Genomic DNA, 24,208 nt, shown 5'->3' with positions numbered 1-24,208 from the left:
ATTAAACTTCCTCTTATATGTATCAGTGCTATGTACATCAATCATTCCATTTGACAGCCAGTCCCGCATTCTCTCTGTAAGGAAATTTGTCCTGAGTTCTTTATTTGATTTTTTTTGTTTTTATTCCAATTCAATCAAATCAAGTCTAATTCAGAGTTTCAACAAATTGAGACATTCCCAATCCAAGCTGATAAAGCAGGGCTTTCACCTCCTGTCTTCGGGCTTGATCTCCATGGTACAAGCTGATTGGAGTAGGCATTGCAGCTCCTCCAAGGCTTGATCTCATTTGCATCTTAGCCATCTTAGTCGAGATGCCGCTTTTAAAAATTGCTTCAAATGAAGTTAAAATGTAACCTAATGACTTCAACCAAGCACAGCATGTGGATACTACACTTGATCTTACCCAAAAGGCCGAGAAGCGATAGACGGTATTGACGATCCCTGTTTTGGTCTCCCCCACGGCTAATAACTGTTTTCCATATCCTATCAAACCTCTTCATAATTTTAAAGGATCATCTATCAGTTTTTCTCTTTTCTGCACACGTGCACAGCCTACCCATTCTTTCAAACAGAACTTGCATTATTTATGTAGCACCTTTCATAATCTCAGGATGTCCCATAACGTGTTCCAATACTTTTGTCAATATTAAACAAGCACAGCAGTTTATTTGTGTAGCAAAACCCACAAACATCAATGAGATAAATAACCAGATTATGTTTTTAAACATTTTATTCCATCCTTCAAGTTACAAAGGCAATGCTCAGAATGGATCGGGCAAGTCAAAATCCATTTCTTGCTAGCTTCAAAAAACAAATTCAAAATCCAACTGAAGGCTGGTGTTCCTCTGCTCTTCTGGATAGTACATTGGAATCTTTAGTGACATCTCACCCTAAAGATAGCGTCGCCAAGAGGCCAACATTCCCTCAATGTTGGATTAGCCTTAATTCCGTCCTGCAATCTGGCATGGGGCTTCCGTACAAAATCCTATGATGCCGGGTTGGTTGTGAATGGAGTCTGCAGTTTGCAATGCGGTTTAACTCTAATCGTATTTTTACACAATGTCATATGGGTTGCACCCATGAAAGTAGACATTTAATTATGTTGTGAAACGAGCTGGAATTCTGGCAGAGGAGGGCACCGCAATTTTAAATAGAAATATGTGTACAAAACAATTTTAAAAATGAAAAGAGTTGGTGCGACAAAAAAAAATCCCGCTGACTCTGACGAATGTGAAACACATTCGCTTAGTAGCATTACTTAATTTGCGCTGCTCCTTTTATTTGTTGCAGGACTGTAAAAAGTTTGATAAATCAATGAATGCTGCCGTGCAGCTTCGGTAGTTTGCTGCTGGGATTGGGAGCTCGCTCGCGCCTGTCTCGCGGCGCCGCCGCCACCACCGGGAAGCGGAGCGGCTCGAGCTACGCCTAGCCGCGGTTACCAGGCGATTTGGAGCCTGCGTCAGCACGGGAGCGGCGTCAGTGCGAGCTCGAGCCCCAGCCCGAGCCCAGCGGCCGCCGTCCTGAATCCGAGCTCGAGCCCACAGCAAGGCCCCGCCCCGCCCGAGACCAGCGGCGTCTCTCCCCATCCCTGCACTCCTACTGCCAGTTCGCAGATGGCGTCGAGGCAGCGGTGCGTCTGAGTGAGGCTGTAAACCGGCGACCGGGGAGAGAAACACATCCGGGAGGGAACCACAGCGGAGAGGGGGTGAGGAGAGACCCGGGAGAGTGAGGGGGGGGAGAGAGGAGAGACTCGGGAGAGTGAGGGGGGGAGAGAGGAGAGACCCGGGAGAGTGAGGGGGGGGAGAGAGGAGAGACCCGGGAGAGTGAGGGGGGTAAACCCGGGCGAAGACCCTCAGAGATGACGGAGCCAAGGAGGAGGAAAGCAGAGAAGGAGCCGGAGAACCTGAGCGACAAGGTAAGGAATTACCTGTATCATAGATAGGAATTGCTGTTTGTGTGCGACCAGGTATGAAACCTGATGTAGTTCTTCGATAACCCTGCTGTACATAAGGAGCTACTGAGGAAATGTGTTTAAACCAGACCTCTAATCCTGCTAACGTTAAGTAATTACCGAGGCAGAATAACTATAAGCAAATGAGTGTGTTTGGAACAAGAGGAAACCTGACTACACTTTGCTGTATGGGTTAAATACTGATAGTGTCTAAAATCAGTGTTTAACCTACTATGTATGATGATTAAACAGTAATTCAGCCAATTGAGTCAGTATTGTGTAACTAACAAGAATATCAGCAGACCTATAAATCACTAAGCAATCCAAATAAAAAATAATCTTGGTGTGCCGTACATTTTGACAATCACAAGACCGAAAGATAATACAGAGTTCTAGTCTCTGCACTTAGCAACTATCAGGTCACATTTCATGAGACGTTTGTATCCATTACGCTTATTGTCACCTGCATTTATAATTTTATACATAAACCACATTAACTTACAGAGTTCCAAGTGAGGGAATGAATTATAGAAATATTAAGTATAATTATATTTATGTTAAGCTTGAGTGGAAAATGATCAACGCAGTCCCTAAAAAGAAACTATTTTCTGATCTGCAGTAAACTTACAGTGATTATGTTACAGTCTTTAAATGTCCTCGTGAATGTGATTGCCACACTTAGTCATTCTGGACTTCTTTACTGTTAATGTTGGTCTTCAAACTTGTCAGTGTCTTGAGTAAACATATTGCAGCTGAAGTATCACATTGGAGTGGATTTGAAAACTGTGATTCTTAGATTATCAGATGTGATCATAAAACTTGAGTGATTTTTCAATGTTGCTTGACCCCAATGTGTTGAGTTCTTGAAACACTAATTTGGTTCACTGGGCTGACCTCTTTCATGCTTGTGTTTATGGTCCCTCAAACTGTTGTTGTTTAGTATTTTGCTGTTTTACTGTGGTTGTGCTGTCTGATTTGATATTAAAATATGGATGAGATGGAACTTCCTGCAACTCATCATTGCAAGACTGATGTAAAAGCAAAATTTTGTGGATGCTGGAAATCTGAAATTAAATCAGGAAGTGTTGGAACAACCCAGCAGGTCTGGCAGCATCTTCAAAGAAGGAGCAGAGTTAACATTTCACGTCCAGTATGACTTCTCCAAATGGAGAAGAGTCATTTTGACTCTGAGCGTTTCCAACTTTTGACCATTGAGCATGTCTTTCTCTAGGGTTTGATGCTACTTACAGCTATGTTGGAGGGAAAAAAATGAGTGATAAAAGTATTTGTGATATTCAAATATTCAGCAAGATTATAATGAGTATAATAGCTATTGGTGAGCTGGAGTTATGAGGTGACAAAATTACAAATTAAGGTTACAATGATAGGGAATGAGTTAAGGATGGAGACAAACAAAATGACAAAGGTGATGTGGTCAACTTTAGTGTAAGATTGGAACTGGGATTTTAAGCTTGACACAATTGAGCATGTCTCCAAGCGCATTTAGTTAAACCATGACCAAGGATGAAATCAAAATAAATCTGAGAGCTACATATCCCTGTGTATTCTCCAAAGAATGTGCTCATACTTGGGAGTGCTGAATCGAGGGATGTCCGGAGTGTATTCCGGCTGGTCTCGTCCTGGGGCAGTGCTTCGAGCGGTGGATGCATCTCGGTGCAATGGATGACTTGCTGATTTGTGTGAGAGGTTGGTTCTCAGACTTAAAAGACGCCGAAGTATCTCCAGCCTGAGAGCCAACTTCTCATTTGTCAGCGGGTCGTCCATTGTGCTGAGATATATTCATTGTTTGGAGCGTTGCTTCAGGATGAGATTGGTTGGAGTGTGTTCCAAACATCCTTTGATTCAGTGTTCCAGAGTATGAGCACGTTTTTTGTCTACCTTTTGTGCCTTTTGAATTTCATTTTGTTTCTGTGTTGTTGATGGTAGAAATGTTGTGGCTAATGAAGAATAAGACTCTACATCTTTGACAGAATTGTTCAGGCTTTTCTGCAGAATTGTGTGAGAATGCACCTGCTGCAGTTAGTTGTTTTCCTTGCTCAGGTTAGTCCATTTGTTTCTTGCTTGGTTCCTGCTTCCTTTCCTGGTAATGAACTTGTGGTCCCTTCACCTGCTGTTCCTGGGGCACCTTTAGCCTGGTCTTCTCTCGATATTGTTTCTATTAGATTCTGGAGCTTCCACTTCAGAGCATTTGAATATTTGGTTTGAATTGATTTATTATTGTCACGTGTGTTGGAAAGCAGTGAAGGGTGTTTCTTGCACACTGTGCAGACAGAGCATGCCGTTTGTGGAGAAGGAAACGAGAGAGTGCAGACCTAGTGTTGCAATTATAGCTGGGGTGTCGAGAAAGTTCAACTTAATGCAAGGTATGTCCATTCAAAAGTCTGACAGCAGCAGGGAAGAACATAAGAAATAGGAGCAGGAGTAGGCCATCTAGCCCTTCGAGCCTGTCCCGCCATTCAATAAGATCATGGCTGATCTGTCGTGGCTCAGTTCCACTTTCCCGCCCTCTCCCCATAACCCTTAATCCCCTCTCTTAACAAAAACCCATCAACCCGCGTCTTAAAAATATTTAGCGAGGCAGCCTCCACCACTTCAACGGGCAGAGAATTCCAGAGATTCACCACCCTTTGAGTGAAGAAGTTCCTCCTCAACTCCTTTCTAAACCGCCCCCCCTTTATCTTGAGGCTGTGCCCCCTAGTCCTACTGTCTTTTTTGAGCGGGAAGAGTCTCTCCACCTCTATCCTATCCATCCCATTCATCATCTTATACGTCTCAATGAGAAGAAGCTGTTCTTGTGTTGGTTGGTACGTGACCTCAGACTTTTGTACCTTTTTCCTGATGGAAGAAGGTGGAAGAGAGAATGCATGGGGTCCTTAATTATGCTGGCTGCTTTGCTGAGGCAGCAGGAAGTGTAGACAGTGTCAATGGATGGGAAGCTGTTTTGAGTGATGCATTGGGCTACATTCAAGACCTTTTGTAGTTCCTTGTGGTCTTGGGCAGAGCAGGAGCCATGCCAGCCTGTGATACAACCAGAAAGAATAGCCCATCTTGTCAAGACCTCTGTATAAGTTTACAAATTCTGTCCTGAATTCTTTTGGTTTTCCTTGTCTTCCCAATTCATTTACTTTGTTGGGTTATTGTTGTTGTTGTGCTCCATTATTCTGATCAGTAAGGGATTTAAGGGTTATGGGGAACAGGCAGGTAAGCGGAACTGATCCACTTCAGATCAGCCATGATCTTATTGAATGGCGGGGCAGGTTTGAAGGGCTAGATGGCCTACTCCTCCTATTTCTTATGTTCTTATGTAGTCGGGTGCAGCCAACTTCAGTCTTACAATAAAAACAGGAAGTGCTGGAAAAACTCAGCGGGTCCAGCAGCATCTGTGGAGAGAGAAAACAGACTTGTATTTCATATCACACTTCTTGAAAAAGAGTCATATTCAACTCAAAGTTAAGCCTATTTCTTATTACATGGAAGTGTGGTACTATATCAGTTTATAAAAGTGAAATGCTGTGCTGGGAGTTTGAACTAAAAACAGACAATGCTGGAAATGCTCAGCAAGTTGAGCAACAACTGTGGAGTGAGAAACAGAGTTACCGTTTCAGATCAATGCCCTTTCATTAGAACCCATGGTCATCGACCTGAAATGTTAACTCCGTTCCTTTCTTCACAGATGTCACCTAACTTGCTAAGTATTTTCAACATGTTGTGTTTCTATATCAGTTTATATTCATGGTTCTGTCATTAAAAGTCTAATAATGGCCATGAAACCATTGTTGATTGTTGTGAAAATCTATCTGGTTCACCTAATATCCTTTGGGGAAGGAAATCTTTACCTAGTATGGCCTACATGTGATCCAGGTCTGGATCCACAGCAATGTGGTTGACTCTTAAATGCCCCTGAAGTATGGGCAATAAATGCTGGACCAGACCAGCCAGTGATGCCCACATCCCATGAATAAATAAAAAAATGCAAAAATTCTTTTTTTAACTTCACTCTGAAAACAATTAAGGAATATGCTAATTTGTACACCTTCACATTCAACTGTGACGAGTTACCTTCCGCAAGTGACATTTTTTAGATCACAGCAGCACAGGAGCCATTCTGTTTCATAATATATTTGCAATTTCAACTTAGATGTATTTTTATGTAGAATCACATTATTTAATACATTGTAAAGAAAGAACACAACAATGTGGTAAAATAAAGACAACAATGCTAATTTCAATAAGCATATGGACATTGAAAAAGGATTGATAAGCTGAGGACTTAAATGTTAATGTAAATAACTAATAGAAAAAATTGTCAAGAGACTGGAACAATGTCTAATGTCATTGTTGTGTCAGAGAAGAAACAAGTGATAAGTATTAATGATGTCCAAATGTTCAGTGAGATTATAATATGATTAAGGCTAGGATTTAGGACAATTCTAGCAATGCTCATAAGCATGTTTATATGGGGAGCATATATATAGGGTAAAAAATCAAGATCATATTAACAGTTCTGTTTAGAAAGAGAATATGAGTTTATATAATAAAAATAATCTCTTAATATAAAGTATGGGTTATGACGCTTGTGGTCAAAATGAATATAATAAATGAAGCATAAAGATCTTCCTCAGTAATATAAAAGGTTTCCAGCTTGCTGAGGTGTTTATTGCAATTACGTACTCCTCATTTCCAATAAAATTATCAAAATTATCTGATTATTAGGGAAATTATATAAGCAATGATATACTTTGATCATTCAAGTTGCTGCTCACCTTTTTTAGATGTGAATAATCTTTGCATCAAAAGAATTAAAAAGAAAACAGTAAATCACACCAGAGTCAAGAGAAAGTGAAACTTCAGCACTTTGGAAGTTATAATAGTTTATTTTTAGAAAGACTTTTCAATTTTATGAAAGCAAAGTGGAAACAATACAAGCGCACGCAGCAAAATTGTTTTTAAAATTATATTTTGGATTAATAAAATTGATTTTTACTATTTACAAATTAATAAATTGCCAGGCAATGACCATAACCAATAAGAGACACTCTAACCACCACCGCATAACATTCAATGGTGTTACCATTGCTGAATCTCCCACTGTCAACATCCTTGGGGTTACCACTCACCAGAAACTCAACTGGACTCGTCATATAAACACACTGACTACAAGAGCAGGTCAGAGGCTAGGAATATTGTGGCATGTAACTCACCTTCTGACTTCCCAAAGCCTCTCCACTATCTACAAGGCCTGAGTCAGGAGTGTGATGGAATTCTCCCCACTTGTCTGGATGGGTGCAGCTCTGACAACACTCAAGAAGCTTGACATCATCCAGCACAAAGCAGCCTACTTCATTGGCACCACATCTACAAACTTCCACTCCCTCCATCACTGACGCTCAGTAGCAGCAATGTGTACTATCTACAAGATGCACTGCAACAATTCACCCAGATCCTTAGACAGCACCTTCCAAACGCATGACCACTTCCATCTAGAAGGACAAGGGCAGCAGGTACATGGAAGCGCATATTCCCTTCCAAGTCATTCACTGTCCTGACTTGGAAATATATCGCCGTTCCTTCACAGTCACTAGGTCAAAAATCCTGGCATTCCCTCCCTATTGGCATTATGGATCAACACATAGCATGTGCCTGCAGTGATTCAAGAAGGCAGCTCACCACCACCTTCTCAAGGGCAATTAGGGATGGGCAATAAAGGCTGGCCAGCCAGCGACACCCATGTCCCACAATGAATAAACAAAAGTAGTTTTCAAGTAGCAAATTGGTTTTAAAACAATCCCCCTGAATTTGAGGGGGAAATTTCCATATTTTCTCATTATTTTTCTATCAAAATTACAGGTAAGGCCAGTATTTATTGTGCACCCCTAGTTGCCCTCAAGAAGGTAAGCTGCCTTCTTGAACCACAACAGTTTGCGATTTAGAAACACCTACAGTGCTGGTAGGACAGGACTTCCAAAATGTTGACCAACTAAGATCGAAGGAATGGCTTGCAGATGTTATACATTGCTGTCAGAGTGCGCTGGTGGTATATGAAGTAAATGTTTGAGGTGTTAATGGAGTGTTGATCAAGTGGATTGCTATGTCTTTGATGGTGTTGAACTAACTATTTGAATGCTGTTAGAGCTGCATTCCAATCACCCAGTCAACTGTTGAGTATTCACTCATGTTTCACCTTGTAGATGGTGGGCAGACTTTGAGGAATCAAGAGGTGAATTACTCACTGTGGAATTTCCAACCTCTAAACTGTTGTTGTAGCCATGATTTATATGATTGGCTCAGTTAAATTTCTGTAAATGGTAACCCCAGGATGTTGTCGATAGGGCATTCAGAGATGATCATGTCATTGAACGTCAGGGGACAATGGTTAGATTCTCCCTTGCTGGAGATGGTCATTGTCTGATACTTGTGTGGCGCAAACATTGTCATTTCTTGGTGCAAACCTGAATGCTGCCTAGATCTTGTTGTGTGCAGATTCAGGTCTGGAGCTGAGGGATGAGCTACCAAATTATTTGTAAGTGTCACTTAATAGCAGTGGTGATGTACCTTCCGTCACTTTACCAATGATTGAGAGAAGGCTTTTTGGGCAGATTGGATTTATCCTGGTTTTTGGGTTGTGAATAGCTCACCCATGCTTTTAGCATTGCATTATGTGCTGTGCATGCCATGTTCATGTCATAAATGTGGATTTGATTTTCAACAGTGAAAGAAGTGTAAAGAAATAACTTTTTTTTAAGGAAGACCTGGCTGCAGGAGGGGCCGGAGAGGGGGGTGGTCAGTGAAACCTGTTTTCAAGCTTACACCACTACTGCTATAAAACAGACACTCTAGGAGAATTATGATGGCTGCCTCCATTTCCACACTGGTATACCTGAAATGTCAAACATTGGTCAGTTGGAAGTGGAACTTGAATCCCATCAAAATATAGTGCTTGTGCTCCGTGATCCATGCCATTGTAATGTCTTGAGCATAATTTAATATTAAAGGAGCTACAAAACAACTTTAAAACTATCTATATATATATGTGTTTTATTTTTTAATGATCCATTTCTATTAAAAAAAAATCAAGTAATCTCATTTCATAACGGGAAAAGCCATAATGCAGCCTTCTGTCTAACACATTCTAACTGTTCTTTTTTGTGGATAGTCTGCCCAAAGTCAGGTCTGACCCATAGTACCACTGAGACCTCCATCATGCATAGGACAAGAAGGCAGGATCCGAATCCACCTCAGCCACGACCCCATTTGTTGGCATTTATCTGTCTACACCAGCTATCCTGCCAATTGAAGTCGATCTGTTTGTAGCCTCAACTCTACATTTCGTCTGACCCCAAAAACCGTTGATTCCATCTTCATTTTCATTCATGTAATGTGAGCACCACAGGCATGGCCAGCATAGATTACCCATTCCTAATTGCCCTTAACATGGCCTTCCACATTTATGACATGAACATGCATGTACAACACACAATACAATGCTAAAAGCATGAGTGAGCTATTCACAACCCAAAAACCAGGACAAATCCAATCTGCCCACTAACTATCCAAAAAGCCATCTCTCAATCGTTAGTAAAGTGACAGAAGGCACATCACCACTGCTGTTAAGTGACACTTACAAATAATCTGTTGTAGTGCATGGTACACTCACTGCATAATAGTGTTGTTCTCTTGTGCTTATTACTCTGGTTCTTCTAGCTAGTAGAGGTCATAGATTTGGAAAGTTATTGACGGAGCCTTGGCAAGTTGCTGTAGTTCATCTTGTAGATGGTACACATTACTGCTACTGTACGCGAGTGCTGGGGGAGCGAATGTTTATTATTAATGGGGTGTCGATCAAGTATGCTGTTTTATCCTAGACAGTATTAAGCTGCTTGTACAAAATTGGAGTTACTCACTACTTGCCTGGATGAGTGTATCCTACCACATTCCCTGGTTGAAGTATGCCTTGTAGATGGTGCACAGTGTAAGAAGTCTCACAGCACCAGGTTAAAGTCCAACAGATTTATTTGGTAGCAAACACCACCAGCTTTTGGGGCTTTGCCCCTTTGTCAGGTGAGTGGGGTGTTCTGATCACAAACAGGACATAAAGGCACACACTCAGTTTACAGAATACAGATTAGAATGTGAATCTTTAGAGCTAATCAAGTCTTAAAGGTGCAGTCAGAATGAGTGGAGATAGCATTAAGCGTAGGTTAAAGAGATGTGTATTGTCTCCAGACAGGACAGTAAGTGAGATGTTGCAAGCCCAGGCAAGTTGTGGGGGCCACAAATAATGTGACGTGAACCCAAGATCCCGGTTGAGGCAGTCCTCATGTGTGGAACTTGGCTGTCAGTTTCTGCTCAGTGACTCTGCACTGTCATATGTTGTAAAGGCCGCCTTGGAGAACGTTTACCTGAAAATCAGAGACCGAATGCTCACCAACAGGAAGAGAACAGTCTTGCCTGGTGATTGTTGAGCGGTGTTCATTCATCCGATGTCGTAGCGTCTGCATGGTCTCCCTGATGTATCATGCCTCGGGACATCCTTTCGTGCAGCGTATCAGGTAGACGACGTTGGCCAAATTGCAAGAGTATGTACCCTGTACCTGGTGGATGGTGTTCTCACGTGAGATGATGGCATCCGATGATCTGGCATGTCTTGCAGAGGTTGTTATGGCAGGGTTGTGTGGTGTTGTGGTCACTGTTCTCCTGAAGGTTGGGTAGTTTGCTGCAGACAGTGGTCTGTTTGAGGTTGTGCGGTTGTTTGAAGGCAAGATGTGGGGGTGTGGGGATGACCTTGGCGAGATGTTTGTCTTCATCAATGATATGTTGAAGACTCAGGAGAAGATGTTGTAGCTTCTCTGCTCTGGGGAAGTACTGGACGACAAAAGATACTCTGTCCACTGTGTCCCATGTTTGTCTTCTGTGGAGGTTGGTGCAGTTTTTCGCTGTGGCGTGTCGGAAGTGTCGATCAATGATATCCTGTTCTTATGAGGGCATCTTTCAGCGTCTGGAGGTGTCTGATGCAATCCTTCTCATCTGAGCTGATCCTGTGTATACGGAGGGCTTGTCCGTAGGGGATAGCTTCTTTAACGTGTTTAGGATGGAAGCTGGAGAAGTGGAGCATCATGAGGTTATCTGTGGGCTTGCGGGACTGAGGTGCTGAGGTGACGGTCCTTAATGGAGATGCGTGTGTCCAAGAATGCAACCTATTCAGGAGAATAGAGCATGGTGAGTCTGATGGTGGGATGGAACTTGTTGATGTCATCATATATTTGTTTCAATGATTGCTCACCATGAGTCCAAGGGAAGAAAATGTCATCGATGTATCTAGCGTATAGCATCGGTTGAAGGTCCTGTGCAGTGAAGAAGTCTTGTTTGAGCCTGTGCAAGAAGATGTTGGCATATTGAGGTGTGAATTCTGTTCCCGTGGCTGTTCCATATATCTGGATGAAGAACTGTTGAAGGTGAAGACAGTGTGGTCCAGGATGAAATGATGTAGATGATGCGGCCAGTTTTTGGGGAGTCAGGAGATGAGTTACTTTCTGCAAAACTTCCAGCCCCTGACTTGGCTTTTGTAGCCACATAATTTACGTGACTAGTCCAGTTAAGTTTGTGATCAAGGGTTACTCCCAGGTGGTTGATGGTTCCAAGATGGGTTCCTAGGTTACACCATTGGTTATGTTCCACAAAGCAAGACAATCTGTTGCCCTTACACTCTGCTTTCCGTCCTTTAGCTAATGCTGTATCCATATCACTACTTTACCTTTAATACCCATGCTTTATTGTTTATAAATAGTGGTACCATCAAATTTAGTTTCAAAGTATACTACGTCTTCTACATTCCCTTATCTATAAGCTTAGCAATTTCCTTAGAGTTGAATTCAATTAGGCAATTAGGATATAAGTAACATTCCAGAAATAGCTGTAAATCAGGAATTAGAAGGGAGGAACACGAGAAAATTACAATCGCCAGGCAAGTGGCATTTAGGAAATTTTTGGAACTGCAGGTTGACAAGTCCCTGCATTGTGATGAATTTTATCCTAGGATCTTGTATTAACACTGCAATGAATTTACTCTGAAAATCCCCTACTAGGCACGCTGCGGTGCCTGTTTGGGTACACTGAGGGAGAATTGAGCATGGCTGATGCACCTAACCAGCACATCTTTTGGACTGTGGGAGGAAACTGGAGCACCCGGAGGAAACCCACACGGACGCAGGGAGAATGTGCTGACTCCACACAGACAGTGACCCAAGGCTGAAATCAAACCCGGGTCCCTGGCATTGTGAGGCAGCCATGCTAACACTGTGCCATCATGCCATTCTGTCACGGAAAATGCAGAAGCTATTATTAAAGATGTTATAACAGGGCAGTTAGATAAATTCATGGTAATGAGACAAAGTGAATATGCTTTTGTGAAAGCAGAATTACACTTAAGCAATTTATTGGAGCGCTTTGAAAAAGTAACAGGTACCGTGGATAAAGGGGATCTGGTGGATGTACTATACTTGGATTTCTGGAAAGCATTTGATAAAGTGCCAAATCAAAGGTTATTGTGGAAAATAAAAACTCCTGGTGTAGGGGGTGATATATATGGCATGAATAGGAGATTGACTAGCTCAGGAAGCAGAGTATAGGTATAAATAGGTCATTCTCTGCTTGGCGGGATATGACAACTGATGCACCGCAGGAATAAGTGCTGAATCCTCGACCATTTTTACAATTTATATAAATCATTTGGATGAAGCGATCATTAATGGTGAAATCTATTGATGATACAAAGGTAGGAAAGTAAGTTGTGAAAAGAAATAAGGAGGCTACCAAACTCTATAGAGGTTAGGTGAGTGAGCAAAGATCTGGCATTTGGAGTATAATGTCAGCAAAAGTGAGGTAATCAATTTTGGCAGGATGGATTTTAAAAAAAGCATATTAACAAATGGTGAGAGATTGCAGAGCGATCTGATGCATGAATTGCAAAAGGTTTGTGTGCAGGTACAGCAAGGTAATTAGCAAAACTAATAGGATGTTATTGGTTATTGCAAGATGGATTGAATACAAGAGTAAGGAAGTTATGCTTCCATTATATGGGGCATTGGTGAAACCACATCTGGATAACTGCATACAGTGCTGGTCTCTTTATTTAAGGAAGGATGTTAATGCATTGGAAGCAATTTAGCGAAAAGTTTATTTGTTTAATACTTGGAATGGGGAGTTGTATTTCGAGGAAAGACTTGTATGATTTGGTGTTTAGAAGAGCAAGACGTGACTTGATTAAAAAACCAATGATCCTGAGGGGACTTGACGGGATGAATGTGGAAATGGTGTTTCTTCTTGTGGGAGAATCTAGAATTACATAGAACATTACAGCGCAGTACAGGCTCTTTGGCCCTCTGTTGGCGCCGAACAGTGGAACCAATCTAATGACCCTCTAACCTAAACTATTCCAATGTTATCCATATGCCTACCCACTGACCATTTGAACGCCCTTAAAGTTGGCGAGTCCACAACTGCTGCAGGCAGGGTATTCCACGACCTTACTACCCTCTGAATAAAGAACCTACCTCTGACATCCGTCCTATAATTGCCACCCCTTAATTTAAAGCTATGTCCCCTTGTTAGCCATCACCATCCAAGGTAAAAGGCTCTCACTGTCCACCCTATCCAATCCTTTGATCATCTTGTATGCCTCAATCAGGTCACCTCGTAACCTTCTTCTCTCCAATGAAAATAACCTCAAGTCCCTCAGCCTTTCCTCATAAGACCTTCCCACCATACCAGGCAACATCTTGGTAAACCTCCTCTGCACCCTTTCCAATGCGGCAACCAGAACTGTACGCAGTACTCCAAGTGCAGCCGCACCAGAGTTTTGTGCAGTTAGGTTCTCTCACAAGAAGAGGTTGAGACGAAGATGAGGGAAACAAAATTATGAGAGTTGAGAGACATTGGAATTGTTTTCCCTAAAAGGTAGCTGAGGCAGTGTTTTATCTGTTTCAGGTATTTGATAATCTTTTACCCCCTTGCTGATCGGGAGTAAGCAAGAATGTAAAATAAATCAGCCATGATCTTATTGAATGATGAAGCAGGTGGGGCCGAGTTGCTTACTCCTACTCTTCGTATGTTTGTATTTAAAATTAGAATAAATAATTCCGTAACGTAGTTTGCTGCTGTTTTATGTTTACTGCATAGGCTTGATCAAAGATCATGAGAGGTTAGTCTTGTTAACTATAAATGAGAAAGAAGGAAAGGTGAAAATAGTTGTGGGTAAATTTTAGAAACCAGACAGCCATGGACAGTGTATTACGCATTGATCTTAACTGAAGTTGCAATAAGAGAATTGTGGTCTGAATATCCTTCTCAGATATGGTTCCCCTCGGTGTCCTTACCATTCCTTCCCCTTCCTTCTTTTAGCAGCCTGTCCTGCTCTGTCTTTTGTTCATCCTAAGTCATATTCAGTTTCCAGAAAAGCTCTGCCTGAATATTCATTATTGGAAGCAACTTATTTTAGTACACGCATATAACCAAATAATTACTTCAAGACCAACCAGCCATATCTATAAACTATTCGAACTTCAGATCTATGTAAGTTATCTCCCAAAACACATGCAATTGCTTCAGCAGCCAGAAGAAATAACGCAGCATCTAACCCGGAAGTAGTTCATGATCCCTTTAAATATTGGTGAAGGGACGTACTTCATTTTGTTTGATATAGTGGTCAGCATTGTGAGTTTATGACAGGTTGTTGGCTGTAAGTTTATTAAGTTTGGAAGAGGTAACACAGAAGTACTATCAGCACTGCTCACTGTTTTCATGTTGATGGCAGCTGTTAGGCTTGCGCGTACATACAAAGCCCTTTACTAAAACCATATACTGCTCACTCCCATCAAAAGTGTGCAGGTGTTTCTTGGACCCCATTTTCAATTGATACATGGTCATGTAGCAGCATCTTTGAAAATATGGGAATTACACAGCCCAATTATCTACTCAATTTGTTTGAAAAGCTTAAAGTAATAGAGTTGTGAGGTGAATTGGGAAAGACTCTTCTCTTACCAAAGGGAATGTGAAATGTGGGAGGGAGATTTACCCTTTAGATTTATGTGCTGGTTTTGTATTGTACCAAAAGATTTAATAGAAATGTCCTTTTTGTTGCCACTGTCAGATCGAGCTCTCATTTGCTATAATTGCTCATTAATTGAGGAACATCCTGAAAGAGTTGGTAGGAAAATAAGTTGTGAACAGGACATAGGAATCTGCGAAGGAACACGGGTTAAATGATGGATGGAGTGTAATGTGGGAAAATGTGAACTTGTCAGCTTTGGCAGGAAGAATAAAAAAGCAATGTATTATTTAAATGCTAGGTAGATCATAGAACTCTTGAGGTACAAGGGGATAAGAACATAAGGGATTTGGATGTCCTAGTACATGAATCAGGAAAAGTTAGTATGCAACTACAACATGTGATGTGGAAGGTTGGCATTCATTCTACAGGGAATGGAATATAAAAGTGGGGAAGTTTTGCCTCAGCTATGTAGGTCATTGATGAGATCAGATCTAGAGAACTGTGTACAGTTTTGGTCTCCTTTTAAGAAAGAATATAAATCCTTTAGAAGCAGTTGAGAGAGGATTTACTTGACTGATATCTGGGATTGGGGTGGCATGATGCGAGAGGTGGGATGTTATCTTATGAGGAGAGCTTGGAAAGGATGGGCCTTATTCAAATTGGAGTTTAGAAGAATAAGACGTGATCTTATTGAAACATATAAGAGGGAGCTTGATAGGGTGGATCCTGAAAGGATGTTTCCTCTCGTGAGGGAGACTAGAACCAGGGGATGCGGTTTAAAAATAAGGAGTCTCTCATTTAAGATGGAGGTGAGAAGAGATGATTTTTCCTCTGAGTATTGAGGGTATTTTAAACACAGGGTGGAGGCAAGGTAATTGAATATTTTTAAGGCAGAGGTAGATAAGTTTATTGGGGTAGGTGGAATGCGGAGTTGAGGCCACAGTCATATCAGGTATAATACTGAATGGCGAAGCAGGGACCAAATGGCCTATTCCTCCTCACTTGTATGGTTGTGTAAACTGCAGATAATCTTTTTCAATCCCATCCCTTTCCCTGTCTTTGCCTCCGCTGATAACTGTGAGGAGCTCATGGATTTCTTTAATTCAGATCAAGACTAAGTGATCAGCTGTCTCTGGTATAGCCTTCCTACTAACACACCAGGCTAAACCCCCTTTTATAGTTCCTGCTGCCCTAATCCTGAATGCACCAGTTTCTCTTGTGTATCTCCTCATGCCATCTCTGAGCTTGTCTTGACTCTGAGACCCACAGCTTCTCTCCTGACACTTTCCTACTCAACTTTTCCCCCCAATCCACACATTAGTTGATATTATTAATGACTTACTCCCTCTTCATGCGCTGCCCCTCTTTCTTTTCAGTCTGTCATCATCTTCCCTGTCCTCAAAAAAAAACCGACTGTGCTTGCAAATTACTGGTCCATCTCCAACCTTCCTTTCCTCTCCAAAGAGCTTTAACTTAGCTTCGTCTTCCAAATCCTTAACTGGAATTTCTGCCCCTGCCATAGTACTGAAATGGCTCCAATGAGAATTGTAAATGACACCTTTTATGACTGTGACAAAAGCAAATTACCCTCCTTATCCTTTTCAAACTCTGTGGTCTTTGACATAGTTGACTATTCCACCCTTCTCCAACAGGTCTTCATTGTCAGCCAGTTGCAAAGGAATGTTTTCACCTGGTTTCATTTTTTTTCCTGATCGTAATCACAGTGTCATGTGCAATTGCTTCTTGTGTCTGCAACATTACCTCTGGTGTCCTCCAAGAGTCCACCTTTGGTCCCCTTTTCTCATTGATATGCTGTTACTTGGTGATATTATTTGAAAGCACAACAGTAGTTTTCATATTCACACTGAAGCCACCTGTCTTCACCTAAGTACTCCTCTTACAACTCCTCCACTATTGCAAAGCTTCTCTGACATCCAGTACTAGGTAAGCAAAAATTTCCTCCAATTAAATATTGGGAAGCCTGATAGTAAATAGTGTTTCACTTGCCCCTCTTTCAATTTGGTATATTGCATTTATTGCTCCCAATGTGATCTTTATGTCGGAGATGCTAAACTTGGACTGGGTGATCGCTTTGCTGAGCACCTTCGGTCTGTGTGCAGTCAGGATCCTGACCTTCCCGTTGCTTGCCATTTTAACACGATCCTGTCCCCATGCCCTCATCTCTCCTAGGCTTGCTGCAATGTTCCAGTGAAGCTCAATGCAAACTGGAGGAACAGCATCTCTTTGGCTAGACATGTTACAGCCTTCCGGCCTCAACATCAAATTCAGTAACTTAAGATGATTAGCTCTATTGCACCTTAGTCCCTTTGTTTTCATTTTATTTAATTTTTAACTGTTCTCTACCTTTTTTTGACTTTCTTTATTCTTCTTTCCCCCACTCTTCCCCTCTTTTTATCCCTCTTCTTACTGTTTCTCCCCCTTTTGCTTCCCTTTTCCCCTTCTCAATTTTACTTCTCTCCCACCCATCTGGCCCTACACACACACACACACACACACACACACACACACACACACACACACACACACACACACACCTTCATCTGTCACAGCTCACCCTCTGATTTCAGCTTCTTTGCTGTTTGGTCATTCACATCTTCTATTCTCTTTAGAACCTCTTTACCCTTGTATTTATGGCTACAACTCGGCTTTTGTTCTCCCACGCTATGGCATATATATCTCCCATTTTCTATGCCTTTTACCTTTGGCATTGGGTCACCTGGACTTGAAGTATCAGCTCTTTTCTCTCCTTACAGATGCTGCCAGACTGGCTGAGATTTTCCAGCATTTTTTTCTCTTTTGGAGTGGAGATGCATCATTTCCATTCTGTCAAATTTGTGCTTCTATCTTATTGATAAGTTCTATATACATTCATAAACGTAACACTTTTTTGGGTAGCTATTCCCCCTCACCTCTTGCACATATAGGCTGGAATTTTACTACCCGCCTACCACTAGAATCAGAGCGATCAAGGGGTGGACAGTGGGAAGTTCAGTTGACTTCAGGTGGGATTTTATGATTTTGGGATGAGTGAGGCTGTAAAATCCTGCCCATATTGTAGTTCTCTACTTTTTGACAATCATTTGATTGTCTTTGTTCTGCACATTGTTATACAGGCAATATAATATTTTTATTTTTCTTGCTTTTAACAGGTATTTTGTTACTTACGAAACATTTTCTGTTCCAAGTATTTAGATTTTAACTCCTTTTCTACCCTGATCTTCGTTCTTGCTCAAGATAAAGGGCTATTATTTTTTTCCACCCCTGACTTCTTTGGGCTTTTCTACTTCTTTGTACTTGGACTTCTTTGTATTTTTCTACAAATGCTATTTTTTAATTTACTTTAGAAATTCAGCCCCTCCCTGTTTCTAGTGTGGCCTGTCCTATTACTGGTGCCAGTTTCTCTTTAAAATAAACTCTCCTTCAAACATCAGTCAACCAGAATTACTTTCCTGATCTGCTTATCCCTTCACCAATTGGTATGTAGATCAGGTAGCAATCTGGTAATTACCATTGTCAAGGTTCTGCTTTTTCATTTAATATCCAGCTTCAATATTCCATTAGCCGTTGCTTCTCCCCTGTTCCATTCTGATATGGATCTCAATAATTGACTTTTCTCCATCCCTTTTCAGATAATTTGACACATCTCTTGGCACAGAACAGTGTAACCAACATACCCTCCAAGGCACTCATTTGCAGTTGCGGAGGATGTCCTCAAATGATTAAATCCCCTAACTGCAATCTTTCTTTAATGCTGTTTCTTCCCTTCCTGGCCTGCCTCCTCTTCCATACTGCCTAGGTTAGCATTCTGACTATCCTCCTCACAACCTTTTCCTTTATCCCATAGGTACCAAGTAAATTGTGATCTCTCTTTTGACCTCACTAAGTTTTCTTTATCTTTTTGACTGTAAGTCTTGCACTCATTCCTGTCCCTGAATCTCTGTGGTGTGTCTGTGTTCTGTACTTATTATCCAGACATTGCTCTCTTTCTTTATATGTTGGAGTGTCCCTAACTTGCATCAAACTCTGATTGAACTGGTGACACTCAAGACATAGGCGTTTTCCACAGCTGTGGTTATCTAGGATAGCCTTTCCATCTTTGAGTTTGCACAATCTGAAGCCCTAACATACTGCTTTTGCTGCCTTTATACATACATTGATTTAATTATATCAGTGTTGATTTGCTTTTACATTATAGTTATTAGATTAATTTAACTTGATTTCTAATTGTTACTCATTGTTCAGTTTAATGTATAAAGAAGCAATGTATAAGAGTCAAGCACAAAAAGTGTTTTATCAGCTTTAAGTAATTCCTTAAGCTAATATATGGTTAAATGTTAAAGCATGAACAAATAATTGAATGCTTGGCTTTTATTCCTTGGCCACCGCTACTGCTTCCTTCACTTTTCAGATTCTTTGTTGCAGTACTGCCACTGCTACTTTTCTTGTACACTGTTTTAAGTTTTCAAGTATCAATCACCACTTGTGTGAAGAAGAAAGGATTACTGCCCATCAGGAACAGGAGGAGAATGGTCTAGTCTGGTCCAGAAATGTGATGTTTTGTAAAATGAGAATGATGCAGTGAACATGGAAATAAATGGGAAGGTAGAGAAAGGGAAGGAGTGGATGTCTGGAAAGATGAAGGATTTTAAGGCTGGACTCGGAGGAAAGGAAGAATAAAAGGGAGTGGACTGAGGGGATGGGCAGATGTTCTGACAAAAGTTGCAGATTGAACCGGTGGGATGTCGATGTTAGAGTGTGGTAGGTGTCTGTTGGGAGGCTGGCATTTTGTTAGGTTGAATGGTGGAAGATAGAGCTTGAAGACTGCTGGTCGGAACTGGGAGAGAAGGGAGTTTGGAGGAGAAGGTGATGTTTTGGAGGAGGAGTGAGGATTGGAGTTTCTGCGTACATGGGTGTGCATTGAGTGGAATGGCACTTGAGAAGTGATAGTATTGGCTGTGTTTTTTAAAACAAATCTGAATCCCATTGTTTTATATGATTTGAAAAATTAAAAATCTATCTATTATGAAGTATAAAATTGGATAGAATTAACAAAATTTCCCCAGCTCACCAGCATCACCAATTTTTTGCTTGTACCAATGTGCTTTTGTTTGTCAGTCATTTGTGTCTTTTTCTTCTGCAACATTAAAAATGTTGGGTGTATCTACAGCTTAAGCTGCAAAATGTATGTAACAATGTGCTTTTGTCAGGGCTGCTGATCAGGTTTTTCTTGATTTCCAGATTGGTATGTATACTTCTGGGATTGCTGATGTTGCTTTCCTTCCTCAGCTCCTGTGTATAGCACCATGGTGCTGTTTGAACCTTCAGGTTTAAACAATGGTTGAGTTTCGTTTACTCCTCAGTAAGCAGACTTTCTCTTGAACTTACAAGCAGGATGATATTAAAAAGACTTTCATTTTTATAGAGATTTTCATGACTATTGGACATCTCAAAGCACTTTACAGCCAATTAAGTACATTTTGAAGTGCTGTTGTCAGTGTTGTAATGTAGAAAATATGGCAGCCAACATTGTCGCAACAAGTTCCCACTGGTGTAACAAACAAAACTATATTATTAATGAGAAGTTATTTTATCAAAAGGGATTTTAAATATTGCACTGTTAAGAACAAAAGTAAAATTTGGTAGCATGATGGCACAGCTGCCTCACATCATCAAGGACCTAGGTTTGATTCCTGGCTTGGATCACTGTCAGAGTGGAGTTTGCACATTCTCCCCATCTCTGTTTTGGGGCTGATTTCCTTAGAAAGATGGAGATTGAGGGGGGATCGAAGAGAGGTGTGTAAGATAATGAAGGGTATAGATAGAGTAAACAGTGGCAGGCTTTTTCCTAGATTGGAGACAAATATCACAACGGCATGGGCTTAGGGTGAGGGGGGCGAGGTATAATTTGGATGCTAGAGGGAGGTTTTTCACACAAGGTTGTGGGGGTATGGAATGCACTGCTAAGTAAGGTGGTGGAGGCAGGCACTCTGGACTTGTTTAAGGTGTACTTAGATAGACACATGAGCGAAATAGGGATGGAGGGTTATAGGAGACTGTTTTAAATAAGGATCAGAACCTTGGAACGTTCCTTGAAATCAACTGTTACATGTGTTGATGTTTTTCTCTCTTACACCACAGGTGCGTTGGTCCACCTTGTTGTCTAACAAGGGACATACACGTGCATGGGGTGCTCTTGGATGTTTCGAGAGTAGCCTAGTACTTTGCATCGTTTGTGTACGCTTAAACTGGACCAGCAGATGGGCAGCATGACAGCTCAGTGACTATCCCTGTTTGCTGTGCAGAGTTTGCGCATTCTCCCTGTGGTTGCATGGGTTTCCTCCGGGTACTCCGGTTTCCTCCCGCACCCCAAAGATGTGCTCCTGGGTTGATTGGTGTAACAAATTGTCCCTAAATTATTCTCCCCTCAATCTGGTTTCCAATGTGGGTGCAGTAAGCATAGACATGGGTCAAGGGTGGAAGAGGAAAAGCACATTGTTAAAATGGCAGCGTGGCTCATTGGGCCGAAGGGCCTGTTTCCCGTGCTGTGTTATTCTTTGTTCTTTGCCTGCTTGGGTTTCCTCCAGGTGCTCCGGTTTCCTCCCACAGTCCAAAGATGTGCGGGTTAGATTTATTGACCGTGCTGAATTGTCCCTTGGTGTTAGGGGAATTAGCAGGGTAAATATGTGGGGTTATGGGGATAGAGCTTGGGTGTGATTGTTGTTGGTGCAGGCTTGATGGGCTAAACAGTCTCCTGCACTGTAGGAATCCTATGATAATGAAGCAGCAGACACAAGAATGTACCTCACTCCCAGAAAATTTTCAGTTTGGACACCTCATTAGGTGTATTTTACACAGCACATATTGCATTCCATAGAGACAGTTGTAAAGGTATACTTTAAACTGCACATAATTTTCAATACTTGACGTATGCAAGTTTTGCTACCCAGGACCAGTTGTACTGTATTGATGAGCAATATTCTTGCATTGGAAAGGCAGAAACTACATTTGGCGAATAGACTGAGACTATGTGGAACAATGGGAAATTATCGTTCAGTAACAAGATACAGGTCTACCAAACCATATTTTGTATATGTCATTATGTAGTAATGAGACCTGGACCACCAAAAGCAACTATGAGCAATGCCTGAGCTTTTTCCACACCTGTTTTTGTCATATTCTAAGTATCAGTGTTAAGTTCAAGTTCCTGACCAAAGTACTTGAGAAAACTAAGGTGGATTATCTAATAACTCTTCTCAAACATTGCTGCTTCCAATGGTGGGGTCATCTATATCAGAAGGAAGATGAGAATATTCCAAAGGAAGCCTTATATGGAGAATTTGTGTGTGCTTCAAAACCAGTGGGCTGATGTGAGAGGAACTCCGCTTAATCTAGCCAATTTATGGCTCACAACCAGTCATTTTTGAAGCATTGTGTTGCATCAGGGAATTGAAGTGGAAGAGATAGGAAAGCATATTGTTTTTCAAGAGTTAATGTTGCACAGACTTATCATAAAGCCCGACTTATACTTGCACCATCGGTGGATTATCATTTGAGATATGACTCTCAGCTGCTCACATTGTAGCATGGCAAAATAATTGAACTGCTTTGGCACATAGATCATTGTCTTTCAAAATTGATGCCTGCCATTTTTTCTGGATGAGCTGTTAATTTTTATTCTTAGATAAATTTAACAATGTTATTTGCACCTGCAAAATCTAGTACTAGCAGTTCTTGATTAAACTATTTTCAGAAATTGCTGCTTGTATGCATTATTGGTAGAGTTGAGTGTGGTGCATGGTGGCAGATCTCTTGCATGTTCCCTTAAATGCCTCCAGTTGTGCAGTTTTTTTAACTTAAGTTATTCAACTGTCAACTCTGTTTATTTGAGTAAACTATTGGACGGTTTTTACTTCAATTCTCCTTTGTTCTGTTTTCTGAAAGCATCTTGGGGTGCATTTCCACAAATACCAGTATTCCTCCACTGACCTGAATTTAAATATTCTAGATTGTTGGCATAGTAAAGTATTAAACGTAATACTGGCTAGGAATTGATGCTTTTCTGCTAATTCAAAAAGGCAGTAAAGACTAAAGGTTTGAAGAATGTAGATAAATAGCTCTTTTCTACCTCCTATGTGGACCAATGTGTAATAGTTAATGATACTATGACATAATTATCTTGCTAGGTAAGGAACACTGTAGATTGCTTTGTCTAAGTCCACTTGGTGTATAAAGTGATCCAATTTTTCAGGTCCCAAAAAACACGTTTCTGCACATACTCAGCTTATATATTCAACCCACCATTTCAGCATTAGTGGTCAGCCTCAATTTTTCATGCCACAAATGGATGTTTTACTTATCATTTCCTTATAACTAGGTGCAAGTGATCAGTTAAGTGATACAGGTTGTGTTGAGAAAATGTACAGGAGTTGAGACAGAATAGCCCCTGGATGCTGGATGAAAAAGATGGCAATCACGTCATCCATGCTGGCAATTCATTTTTATACTCTGCAAATAAGTTGACCCCTGTTTTTGGAGTTTTTTTTTCAAGGCTTTAAAGTTGTCTTATGTGTTTGATTTTGATTTGATTTATTATTGTCACGTACTAGCATATAGTGAAAAGTATTGTTTCTTGCATGCTATACAGACAGAGCATACCATTCATAAAGAAGGAAATGAGAGCGTTCAGAATGTAGTGTTTCAGTCATAGCTAGGGTGTAGAGAAAGATCAACTTAATGCAAGGTAAGTCCATTCAAAGGTCTGACAGCAGCAGCGAAGAAGCTGTTCTTGAGCCGATTGGTATGTGACCTCAGACTTTTGTATCTTTTAGTGTAAAGAGTTATCAGAATTTAATGCGACTACAGGTTGAATAACCTTTATCCCTAAATCTGAAAAACAAAAACAATTTTTCTTAACCTAATCCACCTTTAGTGTAGAAAGATTTAGTTGTTTGGCCTCATTGTTTATCTCGTGATTTTTGTGGTGAATATGTCAAAAAGAAACTTACTGCAGGTACTTTATTATTCAGTGATTCATCTTACTTTTCTAGCCTTTTTTACTTCTTTGTATTGCTAGCCTTGGCTTAGGCTATTGTAAATCAAGTTTATATGCAGGACATAAAAATCAAAATGACCTGAATTCCGCAATGTAATTGGCCCTGAGAGTTTTGAAT

General features: G+C 41.0%; 1 protein-coding gene and 1 non-coding gene across 2 annotated transcripts in view; one reads left to right on the top strand and one right to left on the bottom strand.

The window, feature by feature from the left end:
• Positions 1-232: 232 nt before the first annotated feature.
• LOC145351072 (U2 spliceosomal RNA) lies at positions 233-423 on the bottom strand. Its single transcript, XR_013888316.1, has one exon. It is a non-coding gene; the product is annotated as a U2 spliceosomal RNA (small nuclear RNA).
• Positions 424-1,809: 1,386 nt separating this feature from the next.
• cds1 (CDP-diacylglycerol synthase (phosphatidate cytidylyltransferase) 1) overlaps positions 1,810-24,208 on the top strand; it is an 89,332-nt gene continuing 66,933 nt past the window's right edge. The window contains exon 1 of the mRNA XM_080191147.1: positions 1,810-1,915. Coding sequence (XP_080047273.1) covers positions 1,859-1,915 — 57 coding nt within the window. The 5' untranslated portion in view covers positions 1,810-1,858. The remainder of the gene's footprint in view (positions 1,916-24,208) is intronic.

This window comes from Carcharhinus amblyrhynchos, chromosome 1 (assembly GCF_965287045.1).
Source record: "Carcharhinus amblyrhynchos chromosome 1, sCarAmb.v2.hapA, whole genome shotgun sequence".
NCBI classification, from domain to species: Eukaryota; Metazoa; Chordata; class Chondrichthyes; order Carcharhiniformes; family Carcharhinidae; genus Carcharhinus; species Carcharhinus amblyrhynchos.
Note: the sequence above shows the minus strand (reverse complement) of the source record. Positions and strands in the feature narration are given on the sequence as shown.